We start from the raw sequence: 18118 nt of genomic DNA on the forward strand, positions 1-18118 counted from the left end.
TATCTTAAATTAATAAATCTTATTGATATTACTATTAAATTGAATTTTCTTATAATTATAAACTTTTTTATGACTAAAAAAGCTTCATAATTGAAATATGTTAAATAAAAATATGTTGACCATCGAAAATAGTAATTTTATAAAAGTTAATGAAGAACATGAAAGACAAAAAAGGTACTCACATAATAAATGATTTAAAATTTTTAATATTTTTTATGGCTAGCAAAAAGAGAAAATAAAATCCCAAAGGATTTGGTTTTTAATTAAGAGAAAAGTATAAAAATGATTATAAAGTTGTACAAATAAAATCGAGAAAAGGATAACAAATGATATGTCATTTAAAGTGTTGTTTGACAATATTTTTACTCAAAATATTTTTAATGAAGTATTTTTTTCGTAAAGTGGTTTTAGCAAAATTAGTTATAGTACTTGAAAATTTTTATATTTCTAAGTATTAGAAAAGTTAAAAACGCTTTTTAGAATCAAATGCACTATAAGTGTTTTTTGTTTTTTTTTTCAAAAACATTTTTTAGATTAAAAATGCTTTCTAGAATCATTGCAAAACATACTCTTGATATAAGAGGACACGCATTAAAAAAAAGGTTGAAAATAGTTAATTTTTGTAATGTATAAAATTATTAGTAGTAAAAGATATAAAAGGAAAAAAAATAAACAACAACAATAATAGTAAAATATATAAAGAGAAAAGGTAGGTGGATTGATAGAAGTAATTTAAAATATCCTTCATAAAAATCTTAATTATTTTAATGTCATTGTTAAAAATATTAATTTTATAAAGACAAACATAAATGAGAAAAAAATACAAATGTCGTTAATGATATGAATTTTTTATTACTTCAATGGTATTTATATAGGGCAAAATGAAGAAAAAAAAGAGAAGAGGATATTAACATAATTAATGATATCAAATTTTTATTTATTTTGGTGGATATTCAAAAAAGGAAAAAAAAATCTCTATTGATTGAGTTAATAAATGTGATGGATTTTTATAATTAATTGAGGAAAAGTACAATTAATAATAAGGCCTTGTTTGGACCACTTTCCTCGTGACCTAGAAATTCTTTTTAATTAATGAAACCATATAATTGAAATATTTTAAATATGTTATTAATGGTATAAAGGTAGATTTAGAAGTGAAAGGGATAAGGTATTAACATAATTAATGGTATATATATATTTAATTATTTTTATGGATACACAAAAAAGGAAAATCTCATATTGATTTGAGTTAATATAGGTCAAGAATTTTATTATTAATTGAAGCAAAGTATAAATACTTTGCTTGTACTAAAAATTGTATTAAAAATTTATAATGACATTTTATTAAGCCAAAAAAAAAAAAGTAAAAATACTTTAAAATATTGTACTAAAAATTGTATTTATACCAGATTAATCAAGTACTTGTTAAGGCAATAAGATACACATTAGAAATGAACAAGTCATTTTTTTCCTTGTACCACTTTATTAAAATATATATATCGTTAATTTTTTTTTTAAATTAAGCAATAAAAAAAATTTAAAAAAAAATTGTAAATATTACATTTTCATTTTCAACTTCTAAATTCCATTTAGAAAACAATATATGGAGTTATCATTTAAATTATTTTGGATTAATGTTCTCATTTATAAAAAGAAGAATTAAGATTGATTTTTTTTTTTTAAATTTAATTTTTAATTTTCATTTTTGGGACCAAGAATTGGCTCTAAAAGTGAAAATTTTAAAATTTTAGAATTTAAAAGCAAGAGTTATATTAATTTACACGTGTACGGTCCGTAACAAATCAACGGTAGCATCTTGTGCTTACATAGGAAATAACGTAAAAGTTTTTACTATATTTAGATATCCGATCTGGAACAGTAGGAAGGAGACACGTGTCCACAAGTGTCTCTAATAAAATATTATATAAACCCCTCTCTAACCCTCATTTTCTTCACAGTAAGCAGTCTCTCTCTCTCTCTCTCTCGATTTTGAGAAAATATGTCTCTCTCTTTCTAGATTTTATTATTATTTTCTCTCTCTAGATTTAGAGAAAATCTCTCTCTAGATTTTTTTGAGAGTAAAAAAAGAGCAGGAGAAAATGGTGTTGAAGTACAACCCATTATTGGTTCCGCCTCCAGTATCATCATCGGATGAAGAACCGTCAGATTCCGAAAACGACGTTTCTGACAGAGAAAACGACGTCGCTGACAGCGAAAACGACGTCGTTGACAGTGACAGTGACAACGACGTCTCTGAGGCCGAAAGCGAAGAGAATGACGTTGATAGCGGAGACGACGACGTCGTTGTGGTAGAGGACTCGGAAGATGAGCAGCCGATAGGCTTACTGAAGAAGTCCAAAGCTGGGGCTTCTGCGTCGAAGACTCCCACAGCTGGGGCTTCTTCCTCGAAGGCTCCCACAGCTGGGGCTTCTTCCTCGAAGCCAGCAGCTGAACCCGGGTCGGAATCCAACTCCGATGGGGGTTCCGACGAGGTCCGGAGCGTATCGTCTCCGGATTCTGACGGATTTACTGTCCGTCAGATAGTGCTGAAGCGGGAGAAGCAGGTGGTGGCGGGAACTGCGAGGAGACTCTCCGGGAAGAAGCCAGCGAGGTCCGGGCCCAGTGGGTCGGAGGCGGAGAAAAAGAGGAAGAGGAAGAAGGTGGACGGTGGAGATGGGGCTGAGAGGTCGGAGAAGAAGGAGGTGGACAGTGGGGAAGGAGCTGTTAAGTCGGAGAAGAGGGCGCTGTTTCAAAGGTTGTGGAGCGAGGAGGACGAAATCGCTCTGTTGCAGGGGCTCGGGGAGTACGAGCGGCAGAAAGGAACGGACCCATTTTACGAAATGGATGGGTTCTTTGAATTCATCAAGGGCTCCATCCACATCAGGGTTACGCAGACGCAGCTGGTGAACAAAGCCAGAAGGATGCGGAGGAAGTTCGTGAGGAATGCCATGAGAGGCAAGGATGGGAAGGACCCATCTTTTAAGAGGCCTCATGACCGCAGGGCTTATGAGGTTTCTAAGACAATATGGGGCGATGGGAAGATGAAAATTAGGCCTAAGAGAAGAGGCAGGCCCTTCGGAACCAGCAACAGGGTTGCTTCACGGAAACGTGAAATGATTAAAAAGGAAGATGCTCCTCAGAACACTCAGGAGGAGAAGGGTGGCGAGGATTTTTGGGCTCGCTATCCATGCCTTCGTGACTCTATCGATAGCTTTCCCTCCCTGCCGGAATGGGGAAAGAAACTTATGATGGAGAAGCTCATAGAGACCCCGGAGGAGAAACTGAATGAGCTGGAGGGAAGGTGGAAGGAGCTGGGGCGGGCTGTATGTGAGCTTCATCTAAGCCACTTACAGCTGATTAAGGACCAAGCTAAGGTGGTGCACGAAACAATGACGTCCGACAGTCAGTAGAGGTCCACAGAATCATAGGGTCCTTTTCTTTTTTCTTTCTTTCTGTGTCCCTTTTTGTTTTTGTTTTGTTTTTTTTTCGGTTTTGTTTTGTTTTTTATTTTTAATGTTTCTGTTCGGTAATATGATAGAAGTACTTTCTTTACAATTCTGTTTGTGTTTGGTCAATTCTTTCTTCTCTTCACATTTTCCTTTCCCTATTATGTTACTTTTACAGTAATTCTCTATCTTCTCTTTGTTATCCTTGAATCTTGAGGTTGTGCCTTTGTTTCACTAATCCCAATTATCATCAAGACAACAATTTGAGGCAGTTCTGAGTTGGTGTAATCTGAAAAAGATCCAGTCTGATCTTGTATAGCAGTTGCAATATTGCCAGCGCTTAGGGTTTGTGTGGAAGAAACTTAAAAGGACGATTAACTTCCAACTATATTCCCAGGATTAGGCATTATAGGCTAATGCCTTCAAATCCTATGATGCAGGGACATGGCAAAAATATCCATTTTTATTCTTCTGTTTCCCTAAATTAATATGAAGTATCTGTCGCATAGTGTTACTGATATTCGTGCTTCGCTTTCTTTGTAGCACATGCATGTTGTGCACGTAACAACGGATTCAACACTAGATGTTTTTGGTAACTTGCATAGTATGTACTTAATTAAGTGCCTCCTTAATTTATTCTTTAATGATATCCATGTTTTGTCGTGTTCGATGTGGATAATTCAGACATTTTTATGCATCAATGTAACTTAGTTTAGTAGTTAAACAAATATTTATTAAATTTAAATTTATTTAATTTTTAACTAAACGGAGTGTGGATACAAGAATGGCGTCTTGATGTAGAATGGTTAACTTGTGCTCTAATGGTACTATTTGATTTAGTTAGTTTAAAACTGCGTCTAAGCCCTTTAATACAGACATCGCAACGGTCTGTTCAAGATTGAGATAACAGTTAGTCTACATGGATAAGAGGTCTGGGAGAGTGCTGGTCATTTATCCTGAAGTTGTGGTGGATAGGAACATTGAATCTAATATTCACTATCCTTGCTGTAAATTTGGTGCTCCTGAGTAGTGTAAAAATTGAAGATAGAATGAAAAGCAGAGTGTTGAAAACTGCACTCTTATGTTTAGCTTACTGCAGTGGGAATGAGTTCAACAGAAGAATGTTTAAAGGAAATGAGTTGTTGGGATGGAAGTTGAAAGTGATTACACCTAAATCCTTCTCTGTTTGGTTGGTTGAAGTTTGGATGAAAAACCATTAGCTTTGGAGGGGCCAGAATTGGAGGCTTTTTGTAGTTTTCTTACTTTCCTAGTCTCTGTGTATCTTCTTGGAGCATTCAATTTTACTAATTGAGCAATCATTATTACTTGATTTTCCTCGTGTTGGCTTAACTCAACCCGTTTGCTCACCTTGTCGTTTATTCTTAAATGTTGTTAATAATCATTGGGCAATTATTACCTTATTTTCCTTGTTCTGACTTGACTTAAGCCTTTTACGCACCTTGTCATTTACCGTTAAATGTCGTTAATAATCATTGGGGAATTATTGTCTTATTTTCCTAGTGTTGGCTCGACTCTAGCTGTTTCCTCACCTTGTCGTTTACCGTTAAATGTTGTTAATGATCATTGGGCTATTTTTGCTTGATTTTTCTTGTGTGGGCTTGACTCAAGCTGTTTCCTCACCTTGTCGTTTACTGTTAAATGCTGTTAATGATCATTGGGCGCTATTTTTTGCTTGATTTTTCTTGTGTGGGCTTGACTAGGAATGGCAACGGGGCAGGTTCGGGACGGGTCGCCCTTATCCCAACCCCGTCCCGTTTCTTCAAAACAAATCTCATCCCCGTCCCAAACCCGGGGCGGGGCGGGGTATGTAATCTCATACCCGTTTTGAAATAATAATCAAAATCCCATCCCCGGCCGTTCCGACCCGGGTTGCCCAAAAACAGGTGAAAACAATGAGTTACAGATTGCTAAAATGAGGAAAATAAATTAGCAAAAAGACCACCTTGTTGCCACTAGATTACAAATCTGGACAATCCCAAATATCACCAACAAATTTCTCATCTTTTGCCCAGAAATTGACAAAAAAAACACCCTAAACCAAACAAATCAACATTCAAATCTCTCATTTTTTTGCCCAGAAACTGACAAAAAAACACCCCAAACCAAAAAATCAAAATTCCAAAAAAAAAAAAACCTGAAACGATTCCCATGGAGAAAATGGCAGTTTCGGATGGATTATCCGATGGATTTCTGCATTGAGTACTCCAACTATCCAAAACACACCATCTTTTAGCATTTTGACGAACACTTGAGTTGCTGATTGCAGATTAGGGATGAGTTCAGGGACAAGAACGAGGATGAGAGGGATTTGCGGAAGCCATTTCTTCACATTGGAAACTGATATGAGGCAATCTAGTATGATGAGGTCGTCTCAGGTGATTCGGGATAGCTCCGTCTCCATCATCACTTGTGTTCTCACCCTAGGAACGAGAACCCTAAAACGAGAGAAAAAAACCTAAAACGGGAGAGGAAGACCAGAAAGGATAGGAAGCAAATATTTATAGGTGGGGGTAAACTTGTAATTTCACATTCGGGGCAGGGCGGGGCATATTGTTACTAAACCCGATCCCGCCCCGAACCCGATTCGGGTTTTAAAAAAAAACCTGAACCCGTCCCATCCCCGATTTCTATGCTCCCATACCCGTTCTAATCGGGGTGGGGCGGGGCGGGTGACCCGAAAAACCCTAGAAATTGCCATTCCTAGGCTTGACTCAAGCTGTTTCCTCACCTTATGGTTTGTCGTTAATAATCGTTGGATGATTATTGCATGATTTTTCTTGTGTTGGCTTCAAGCCTTTTACTCACCTTACCGTTTACTATTAAATGTCATTAACGATCATTGGGCAATTATTGCCTAATTTTCCTTGTGTTGGCTTGACTAACACCGTTTCCTCACCTTGTCGTTAACTGTTAAATGTCGTTAATAATCATTGGGCAATTATTGCCTGATTTTCCTTGTGCTTGCTTGACTCAAGCGATTTACTCACCTTGTTGTTTACTGTTGAAGTTGTTAATGATCATTGGGCAATTATTGCTTAATTTTGCTTGTGCTGGCTTGACTCAAGCCTTTTTACTCCCCTTGTCGTTTACTGTTAAAAGCTGTTAATGATCATTGGGCAATTATTATTTGATTTTCCTTGTGATGCCTTGACTCACACCATTTACTCACCCTGTTGTAAATAACCATTGAGCTGTTTTTGCTTGATTTTCCTTGTGCTGGCTTGACTCAAACCGTTTCCTCACCTTGTCGTTTATTGTTAAATGTCATGAATAATCTTTAGCAATTATTGCCTGATTTTCCTTGTGTTGGCTTGACTCAAGCCTTTTATTCACCTTGTCCTTTACTGTTAAGTGCCGTTAATAATCATTGAATAATTTTTTCCTGATTTTCTTTGTGTTGGCTTAACTCACCTTGTCGTTTATCGTTAAATGTTGTTAATAATCATTGGGAAATCATCGCATGGTTTTCCTGGTGCTGCTTAACTCAAGGGCCTTTACTTGCTTCTATCATTTATTGTTGAATGCCCATAACTAATTATTCAAAATCCATTTTCTGGTGTTCCTTGTTCACTGACTCAAGGCCCTTATTTTTGTTGTTTATGTTAAATGCCAGGCAATCATTGTTTGATGTTCCTTGTGCTGGCTTAACTCATAGCTTTTGACTTACTTCTATTGATTATTGTTTTTTCTTTTCATAGGCTTCTTGTTTATTATATAAAAGTTCTCAATGATCAGCTTTGTGTTTATCGCCTGATGTTCCTTACACTGGCTTAACTCAAGGCCATTTACTCACTTTTGAAAGTTGTTGTGACCTTAAGTGATATGGTAAGAGAACTTAATCCTTCAGCTCAAACTAATAATTATAAGATCATGATGAAGGTTACAAATCCTTTGGGTTTGGAGACAAATTCTTTTTCAAGATATGTTGCCTATGACCAAATCCTCTGATGGGCTATCATGTCTTCTATCATAGCATTGCCTTATAGGTTCTTGTAGGCCTTCTGTGGTACTGCTGGTAACTTGAACCATCTCACTCCTTATTGGTGTAACTGTTGATCTTCATTGCACCTTGAACATAAACTAGCTCGGTTGGTTCTCACTCCACTAATGATTGTTTGGGGGTTTATCTCAAAATGCTTTCATTTCTGATTCTGTCTTTTCTTGCTTGACCTTCCCTCTCTATTACTGTTCTTTTACGGCTAGTCTCATTTTATGGTCAAGTTCTTTCTTAGCTGTCCGTTATATTAATTGTAAAGTATGGTTGCCTGTGTCTTATAATTTCAATGATCACCTCATACTCTAAAAGAACTACTCTACACCCTTCTTCTGGTTTTGGAGATCTTGGTGAGGGTATATATTAAAGGTCATGAATTAAGTAGCTGCATGTATTTCCTATTATATACCATGGCATTCTTTTTGTTTAAACCATAGGGTTATGGAATTTTTGCAAGACTATATATTATTAGCAAGACACATTTATGAGATGGATACTATTTGCCTGTGGACATGCACGGTAGTATTATTGCGTTGTGAAGTTATTCCATGCTGTAAAATTTGATCTCATTTATATTCTTACAGTGTTTGTTCATAAAATTTTGTTAAGTTCATCTATTGATCAAGGCTTGTTATTTAATATCTCCTATCATGATAAGTTGATAGACTGTTCCTTTTGAGATCCAAAATTTTTTCATACATGTCTGTGGTGAATGATTGTTTCTAAAGTTGAAATTTGATTCTATCTGATATACAAATGGGCATGCAAGAGAATTCTACATTCTGCCTGGTCGAGCTGGTTTTGGTTACCTGGAGAGAATTGATGTGGAGAAGCCTGTTAAATTTAAATTGAAGCCCTCAATCCTTATCCAGTGGCTGGTGACAATTTGAGGTATCTCAAAAGCTTATTCTGCTTTTCTTTGTGATATATGGTAAGTACAATATAGGTTAGTTTTCAATTGGAATTCATTTAAGTAATGCTACAGAAAGAGTAAGTTATGGACGATTATGTAGATAGTCACGAGATATTTAATAGACAGAAAATATTATATGACTGGATATTATCTCAACCAAAAGTCATGGTGATTTCAATCTTCTCACTAAAGGAAGCCATAAGTTATTCTATTACTTGATTAGAAGTATGGTTTCTTTTAAGCGTTTTATATCGTATTTGGCACATCATGAGAATGATATACATAATTTTGCAGAAAAATTATTTTTCTCATAATAAATAGATTAAGTGTCTCATAGAACCTGGTAGATAATCTCAAAAACCAAAAGCATGAATTACTTGAAGGTCTTCTAGTGGAGGAGATCATAAAATGTTGCAATTTGACAAGAAGGTGCAGAACTGTACTGTTATCACTTAAGATTAGTTACTTTTAAGAAATTCTCAATGACTGAGCAATCATGTTTCAGAAAATGATTCATCTATCAAATGCCTCTGAATTTGCTGCAGGGAAAAAGTTTAATGTTGCATTTTGTGCTGCACTTGCTTGATTTGTCCTTTTTTATTTTTTTGTGTTACAGGAGTTTGTAGTGCTCCATTTGCTTGTGATTCTTCCCTCTAATTGCTTGTTTGCTCAATCGAGCTTAACTTATTAGTCGTATTAACTTCAGGTAGTAACTTGGAACTGGTGTTAATCTCTTATGTACAATCTGAATTCTAACAATTTGTGTTACATCTCAAGGTAAATTATTTGAATCTAAAGCCTGAATCCTTTTGAGAAAATTTTAATTCTTAAATTTCAGATCAGGGGTATGTGAATTGAATATGAAGTGTCTGTTGCCTGGTGTGCCCTACACTAACTACTCATCTCTTTCTTTGTCAAACATGCATGATGTGCACCTAACAGCATATTCAACACTAGATGTTTTCAGCATGCAGTGTAGGTAACTACATGTTTCTGGAATTTATTCTATACTAATGCCCCTGTCGTGTTGTCTCCAATGTGGGAACTTCATACATTTTGAATTGTCTATGTTACTTAATTCAAGTATTTGTAAGATTTAAAATCTATTTAAGTTGTTACTTAATGGAGCGAGAATGTAATAAAGGTGTCCTAGTGTAGATTTCATTAATTTGTTCTTTAATTGGTGCATTTTAAGTAAGTTCTTTTAAAACTGTGTCTAATCCCATTTGTGCAATATCTTTAGGGATGCCACGCAAAAATCCTTAGTAAAAACTAATTTTCCCATTAAGATGGTGATGAGAGCAGTTTGTCTTTGTGCAAGAAAGATGAAATAAGACTTTTAGGGGAGGGCTAATCCAAATTGGTGCTGTATGTGTAAGACGGCTGGCAGAGAGCTGATCACATTCTCATGTCCTTATGGTGGGTTGGGAAATTGAATGTGGTATTCACCATCTTTGCAGTAGTTTTGATGCTACTGAGTAGTGTGAAGCAGGCCATGACTATTTGACATGGAAAATTACAGATAGGAGGAAAAACAAAGTGTTGAAAAATGCACCTTTTATGTTGACCTTAGTGGAATGGGAAGTAGTGCAAGAAAAGAAAATTTGAGGGGAACGAAATTTTGGAATGGAAATTGAGATTGACTACACCAAATCCTTCTTCGGTTGGTTGGTTGATGTTAGGCTGAACAGCAGACTGTGTCTGAAGTTCATTGACAGCTTGGAATGGACTGCATTGGATTTTTTTCATTTAGCTGTTTTACTTTTCTGGTCTCCATATTTTCTTGACACATTCATGCACTTGGGTTTTGTTGGAACTCTTTTTCAACTAATTTGTAAAGATTTCTATTTACTTTAAGATTTTTGGTTTGATTAAATATCCTGAATAACTATTAGGAAATTATTGTCCTATCTTCCCTGACTCAAGGCCCTTTGCTTGCTTTTATCATTTGTCATTAAATATCTTCAATAATCATTCTGCAAATATTGCCTAGTGTTCCTTGTTTTAAAACTCAAGGCCCTTTAGTTGCTCTTGTTGTTTATTGTTAAATGCCCTTAAAATCATTGGCAATCATTGTCCAATGCTCCTCATGCTGGTTTAGCTCAAGGCCATTTGCTTTGATTTTTCTTTTATCTTTAAACACCCTCAAAATCATTGAGTAATCATTATTGGATGTTCTTTGTGCTGGATTAGCTCAAGCCCATTTGCATAGTCTTTGATCATTAAATGTTGTTAATGGTTGTTGGGAAATCATTTCCTAGTGTTCCTTGCGCTGGCTTAACTCGAGAGCCTTTACTCCTTTTTTTCTTCATTGTTAAAATCACTTGAGTAATAAATGGGCAGTCATTGGCTGGTGTCCCTTGCATGCTAACTCAATGCCCTTGTCGTTTATTATTATATGTAGGACAATCATTATCTGGTCTTCCTTTCACTTGCTTAACTCAGAGCTCTTCGCTCACTTTTGGTATCTATTATATTCTTTTTATAGGCTTGTAGTTTATTGCTAAAAGCTCTCAATAATCATTGGGTAATTATTGCCAGATATTCCTTACGCTTGCTTAACTCAGGGCCTTTTGCTCACTTTTACCACTTACTCTTAAGAGAACTTAATCCTTCAGCTCCAACTAATAATTATAAAGCCAGGATGAAAGTAGCAAATCCTTTTTAGGGTTGGTAGCAAATTCTTTTTGTAGACTTGCTGCCTACGACCATATCATCTGATTGGCTCTCATGTCTTCTATCACACCCTTGCCATAGGTTCTTGTTAGCCTTTTGTTGTTGTGTTGTGTTGCTAACCCGAGCAGTTTCACTTCTTATTGCTGTAATTGTTGATTAACACTAAACATTGCCAGACCAGCTTGGCTGATTTTCACTCATCTGATGATTGACTGGGAGTCCAGCTCAAGAATGCTATCATTTCTGGTTTGGTCTTTTCTTGCCCGGCCATCCATCCCTCTAAATGTTCGTTTTGCAGCTAATTTCATTTTATGGTCAAGTTCTTTCTTAGATGCCTAATATATGTATCGTAAAGTAAATTGTTGTCTTATAAATTTTTCATTTTAATGATCACAGGGTACTCTAAAAGCACTCCACGCTTCTTCTGGTTTTGGAAATCTTGGTGAGAGTATATATCATAGGTCATTACTTAAGGAGCTGCATGTATTTTCTATTACAGACTGTGTCATTTTTTTTGTTCAATCCATATGGTTATGAAATTTTTGGCAGGATTATATCTTATTACTATAGGATACACTTCTGAAATGGGAAACTATTTGGTTGCGGAGATGCATGGTCTGCTATGTTACATGGGTTCATGTATGGGTGTTCGGTGTAGGTGCATGTCTATGCATGATCCTTCACATCTCAAATTTTATCATATGGGGACTTGGATGAAAAGGATCTTGAATGGTTCTTGGATATGACATAATAAAGAAAAAAATCAATTAGAAACAATAATAGCATATCTTTGATTAAAGTAAAAAATAACTCTTTTTCCCCTCTTTTATCCTTATTTAAGAAAAAAACCCAAAATAGTCAATAACCAAAGCAAAATAAAAATATCTATCACGGATCCCACACCCATGCCTTTGTCATGCCATGTTGACATAGGTATGTTGGGTGAAGTTGAGCTCGGGTATCACAGATGGTCTGCATTATCAGGTTGATGAAGTCATTTCATGCTGTAAAAAATTGATCTCATTTCTGTTCTTCACGGTGTTTGTTCTAAAATTTTGATATATTGATTTGTTCAGAAGTTTTGCTGAGTTCATCTATTGATCAATGCTTGTTGCTTGATGTCTCCTATCCTAATAAGTTCATAGGCTGCTCCATTTGAGTTTGAAATTTTCTTACACACCTCTCTAGGTGAATGATTATTTCTAAAGTTGTTGACATTTGATCCTATTTGATATTAGCATGAAAGGATTGAATGTTCAATTCCCCTTTGTCAGAGCATGCAAGAGAATATTTTCAGCCTGGTCGAGCCAGTTTTGGTTACCTGGAGAACAATAATTCATTAGATTTAGATTGAAGCCCTCAAATCCTCAGCCAACGGCTGGTGACAATTCAAGGTAGCTATGCAGGCAACGAAATTTGTCACATAATTGTGCTTGTTGAAGTATCTATGTAACTTGCTCTCTACTTCTATTATCACTCACTACTATTTGAGAGAAATGGTGCTTGTAGGCGAAGAATATGTTACATAATTGTGCTTGTTGAAATTGTTTCGGTATGTACAACTTTAATTGTGTTTAGCATTTTCTTCTCCATATGCTTGAAGTAGAACATTGCAATTTTTGCTCTGCAGTGAGTTCGAATCAAATGTTTCCTCTAGCAAATAATGGAGAAAGTACTCATTTTTGGAAGATACAATTTTTATTTTTTATTTTTTTGGAACCTCAATTGATTTTGTTGCTTAGGGTTGAATCAAGTTGTAATTGTTGAATTTCATGCTGATCATGTCCTAGTGCTTAAGTCAGGTGAATTAGGGTCATATCTTAATGCTTTGGATAAACAGCCATGATTGAATTATGTTGCCTCTTTCTATTCCTTGGTCCAGAATTCAGGTGGAAAAGAAGAGCAGTTCCTGGTTATTTTCTTGAGCTTTATCTAGTTTTGGTTCCCTTTTAGCATATGTCCTGACACTATTCCCATTTAATGTGTACAGTTATGGATGCTTGTTCAAACCATACAGATTGGTTAGTGAGAAACTTTCAATGAAGTTCTACTGCCATTAGTTTTTGACTTAGTTTTGTTTAATGATAACCCTTAGATCTATATCTGATTCATCAAATCACTAAATGTCTGGTCTTGTTTTGTTAGTCTGAGTAACAAGAGATGCCTAGTTATGCAAACTGTTGTGACACGAAATGGCATAGATTTCCATATAGTGGACAAGAAATTTTGAAGTTCATGGAGTAAAGAGGATTCACCCGAAAAATCCAGGGTCTGGGAACAGCAGGTGGGTTGTTCTTCCCTTTTTATTTTCAGTTTCTGAGATGTCTCTGAGAAGTTAAATTTTTTTGTCATTTTTCTTTCCCAGTATGCACAATTGTTGTTCGGTCATGTTCAGGAAGCAATGGTTTTCCTAATCTGATTGCTAGTATGTGTCTCCCAATTGCATTGTTTTGTATTATATACAAGGGTTCATAGGTTTTATGCAGAGCTTCAATCTTTCCTTTGGAATTTGTACTGTATTTAACTGCTTAAGGAATGCAGAGGCATTTTTCCATGAAGTCTTGATTAGAAGTTAGAACCAAGAGGATGATAACAACGTATGAGCATAAATCTCAAATAAAGACCATCTTCATTCAGAAACTGAAGTTAGACATGAGGCATAATCCCATACTCTGTGATGTAATGCATCACATGCCTAAAGAAGCAGTCACAGTTTGTAGCAGATGTTTAGTTTGCTGATTCTCTTAGTTTGCGTCTGCAAGTTGAAGGCCATTGCTCTCACTCAGATAAAGTAGTTCTTAAGAATCTGTAGTTGCCCAAGTGATGTAAGTTGTCCATTGTAACAACAATTTTAGCTTCAGCATCCAGTCTGGCTTCCTAGTTGAGGAGTCTTCCTGTTGTGAAGATAATTTGGCATGCTAGTCAAGAATAAGGGCTTGGTAACAAAGGCCTGGCCTCAAGGAACTCGAACATATCGCTTTGAACCACCAAAGCTTTCTAGACCTTGCCTTCCAGCTCCTGTAGATAATCTGGCCATGCAACAATGCTAAGAATAGCTCCAAAGGAACTGATGGCTCAAGAAATCAGCCAAGGAATGAGTGTGTATAAGGCCTGGGTTGGTATGCCTGCTTTAAATTCCCCAGATGGGTGTGTAATGTGATGTCAAGCCTTGAGAAGTTGGAACGTTTTTGGGGATTGGTTTTCTAGATGCAGAATTGCAGACACTCTCCTGGCGTATGGAGTCATCACATCTCAGAGTCTAGCCTGCAAACATTGCCATCTTTGCTAAGCTCCAAATAACCAATTCTATTTCCTCTCTTAGAATATGAGACTTTTCTCCGCTAACAAACTCCTCAACATTGCCATCTACCTCAATTACACTTCTCCCAATATCTTTCTTCATCTTTCTTTCCTTCATCAGTTTCCGTATCCTTAGCATACCCTCCCACATTCCCACATCAGCATAGATGTTTGACATGAGAACATAAACCCCAGAATCATCAGCTTTGAGTTCTGCAAGCCTCTCTACCACAATCTCTGCAAGAGTGACATTTTGGTGAATTCTGCAAGCCAAAAGAAGGGATCCCCATAAAGCTGCATTTGGTTTCATAGGCATAGATTGTATTATGTTTTGAATTTGATCTAGTTGTCCTGCCCGGCCAAGGAGATCTACCAAGCAGCCATAGTGTTCAAGCTTTGGTTCAAGCCTGTAAACTCCTTTCATCTGATTGAAGATATGAAGACCTTCGGTTACAAGATTTGCATGGCTACAAGCCATAAGAACACCAAGGAAAAGCAAATCATCCATTGGAATTCTTTCCATCTCCATTTGAGTGAAACACTCTAGAGCTTCCTTTCCAAAACCATTCATGCCGAGTCCAACAATCATTACATTCCAAGAAACGACGTTTCTTTCTGGCATGCTGTTGAATATCCTGCGAGCCTCATCACGGCTTCCACATTTTAAGTACATATCCACAAGGGCAGTTTGAACAACAATGTCCAGCAACATTCTGTTTCTCTTCATGTACAAATGTATCCATCTTCCTTGATCAAGTGCCCCCAACTGGGAACATGCTGATACTGCACCCACCACAGATACCCTATCTGGTTTGATGCCTTGACAAAGCATCTGCCTGAAGAGATTCAATGCTTCCTTGGAATCTCTATGCTGAGCATACCCATCTATCATAATGCTCCAAGAAATCACATTTTTCTGCAGCATCTTATCGAATATTTCCCGAGCCACCTCCATTTCTCCAACCTTTGCATACCCATCAATCATAGAATTCCAAGAAACCAGATCTCGTGTGGGCATGCTGTCAAAAAACACACGGGCCCGATTAACTTCACCCATTTTCTGAAAAGTGAGCAAGGGCAAAAATATGTCAAAATACATCCAACAATGGCACAAGAAACAGAACAAAAATATAAAGAAGAATGTGACAATTGAATTTCAAAGAAACTAGGTTAGATTCATCTGAAAAAATCTTCGAACCCCACAGATATCATTTATTTCTCAAATTATTTTCTGAAAATCTTGCAACTTTAAAAGAGAGAAGAGACAGAAAAAGTTCAAATTCATGACTTCAACTACTCATTGACCCAGAAACTTAAATAATAAGTAATAAAGCTAAAAATATATAGCAACCTGTCTAAATGCCTCACCATGCAACCTGAATAATTAAAACAGCCAAAATAATATTTAAATTGCGAACCTTTCCATACCCATCAATCATAATAGACCAAGAAACAACATCTCTTTCAGGCATTTCATCGAACATGTTCTGTGCGTTCTCCATCTCCCCACACCATACATACCCACCAAGCATCGAATTCCACGACACCAAATCCTTCTCAGAAAACCCATCAAACACCGCTCTCGCCCAGCCAGTTTCTCCACACCTACAATACATACTGATCAACCCATTCACCACAAACACATCCCCCCCAAACCCTCTCTTCACGGCCTCCCCCTGAACCAATCCCCCCTCCAACAACCCGCACATTGCACCACATGCCTTGAGCACAAATGGGTACGTGTAATTATCCCCCAAAAGGCCTTTTCTTCGCATTTCGGCATAAAAACGCAAGGCCCTTTCCGGGGTTGAGCTCTCGGTGTAGCATTTGACCATCGTGTTGCAAATGAAGGAGTTGGGCTGGTGAATTTGAGCGAAAACAAGCTCAGCATAGTTCACATTAAGAGTTTTTGATACTACGGAATCAAGCAATCGGCTTGCGGCGAAAGTGTCAGAGATGAGATTGGTGGTGATCAATTGAGCATGAATTTGGAGGATTTGTGAGGACGTTTTGGACTTTTGAAGGAGAGAAAGAAGTGGGTTTTTAAGCTGAAGCTTTGGTGTAGATTGGGCCATCGAAAGGGGAGGCTCGGAGGAGATTTGACATTTTTGGAGGGACAGTGACCAGACGTGAGGGATGAGAAGGTTCTTCGTTCATTAAAACGACGTCATTTGAAGTTGTTCTTTCTCCGTTGCATTACTTCTTTAAACCAAATCTAAACCAGATTATTTATTTATATAAAATTTATATTATATTTATTTGTATACAAAATTTAAATTATTTTCGAAGAAAACAATCAAATATTGTTAAATAATATTGACTTGTTTTTATTAACTCATAATTAAATTATTCAACATGGATCTCAATTTTTTATTTTATTTATTATGAAAAATGAAGTACATGTTGAATAATTTTCTCCAAGACACTACTTTTGAGATTGTAAATAAGCATAAATAAAAGATTTGGTCATTAATATTAGTTTTAGATAATTTTTTGAATTTTAATTTTTGTTGACCAATGTTGTTATAATTATGACTTTTTAAAAGAGAAATATTAATATCATAAAAGCTTTGTGAAATATAAATATGATTGAAGATGTCAGGAAATTTTGTCGAAATATCGATGAAATTTCAGATATCAGGAGTGGTCGATATGAAATCAATCACTGATTATCGGTTGGTCAATATATCATCGATATTTTCACGTTTCTCTTGCTTCCTTACTTGGTTAACTTTGGCGAAAGCATGCTCCTGTCACACTTTACTCCTCTTACCTACTTGGTCAAAGCACAAAAATGATTTAACTTTGTACTATAAAGAGATTCCCTTTGTCTAATAATGCAATGAAACCACAACGATATGCATTTTGGTACTAAATGACTATTGTCATGTAATGAAACACTTATGAAAGTATGTTCGATATGAAGCAATGGAACACTTATTTCAGTCCCTTGAATATATTGATTATTTTACTTAAAATTTTTGAATAATACAAATAAAAACACATTTGACAAGTTTAGGAGAAAACTTCTTAAAAATTTGTTCGGGAAATAAATCATTATTTAGAAAGAAATTAAGATGTTTTAAGTTATTTTTAATATAATAGCAAATTGAAAATGAAAATATAAAGAATAACATGTGAGCTTTTGAATTATACATAAAATATTTTTCATAATTGGCTTTGCAAACATGGCCTAAGTATCCTTCAAGGGAACATCCGACCCTCCTTTCAACCATAGTCACATCCTTAGTGGAATGTCTACCATGGCTAGCTAGGGAGTTGGGACCATCGACGTTGATCTCTTTAAACCTATTTTTCTTCTCTATGTGGAAAATCTAGTGTTGTCATACGATATAAGTCCAAAGCTTAGTGTCATAGGATGCTTCAAATGACCCTCCCCATGGGTTTATATAGAGCGTAGGAAGCTTCTAAAGACTCCTAGAGCCATATACACTAAGCCATTGGTGGGAAGAGTGTGGAAAGTTCTAGAGATGCCTAGAGATGTCCACACATCTCTACACTATGGTGGAAGACATGAGAGGAATCTAAGGCTTTCTAGAGAAATCTAGAAATCTCTTATATATTCTTGTACATAAGTCTTGTACATAGAATTGTGTTAGGTATTGTAGAATCTTCTTGATTTGTAAGGAACACTCTAAGGTTCCAGAGAGTTCCATTGGTGCCTATAAATAGGTGAGGGTCTCATTTGGCCAAGACACCACCCAAAAACCACCTAAGAACCTAACCAACCAAACAAGTGAGTTCTCA

General features: G+C 36.2%; 2 protein-coding genes across 2 annotated transcripts; one reads left to right on the forward strand and one right to left on the reverse strand.

Annotated features, from left to right (window-relative positions):
* Positions 1–1973: 1973 nt before the first annotated feature.
* Positions 1974–3555, forward strand: LOC104880887 (probable transcription factor At4g00390). The gene has a single exon (XM_010659036.3). The coding sequence runs from the start codon at positions 2100–2102 to the stop codon at positions 3408–3410; it is 1311 nt and encodes a 436-aa protein (XP_010657338.1). The 5' UTR covers positions 1974–2099; the 3' UTR covers positions 3411–3555.
* A 10095-nt stretch (positions 3556–13650) lies between these two features.
* Positions 13651–16524, reverse strand: LOC100243081 (pentatricopeptide repeat-containing protein At3g29230). Its single transcript, XM_002275012.5, has 2 exons — positions 15769–16524; positions 13651–15410 (listed from the first exon to the last, which is right to left on the reverse strand). Exons 1-2 carry the CDS (start codon positions 16423–16425, stop codon positions 14310–14312), a joined length of 1758 nt encoding a protein of 585 aa, XP_002275048.2. The 5' UTR covers positions 16426–16524; the 3' UTR covers positions 13651–14309.
* Between the last annotated feature and the right edge of the window lie 1594 nt (positions 16525–18118).

Source organism: Vitis vinifera, chromosome 12 (assembly GCF_030704535.1).
Source record: "Vitis vinifera cultivar Pinot Noir 40024 chromosome 12, ASM3070453v1".
NCBI lineage: Eukaryota > Viridiplantae > Streptophyta > Magnoliopsida > Vitales > Vitaceae > Vitis > Vitis vinifera.

Excerpts from the sequence above, each read along its gene's own strand:
- LOC104880887 (XM_010659036.3), top strand. The coding sequence starts at position 2,100 with ATGGTGTTGAAGTACAACCCATTATTGGTTCCGCCTCCAGTATCATCA.
- LOC100243081 (XM_002275012.5), bottom strand. The coding sequence starts at position 16,425 with ATGGCCCAATCTACACCAAAGCTTCAGCTTAAAAACCCACTTCTTTCT. Across the intron at positions 15,411-15,768 it reads TGATTGATGGGTATGGAAAG|AAAATGGGTGAAGTTAATCG; the intron begins GTTCGCAATTTA and ends CTCACTTTTCAG.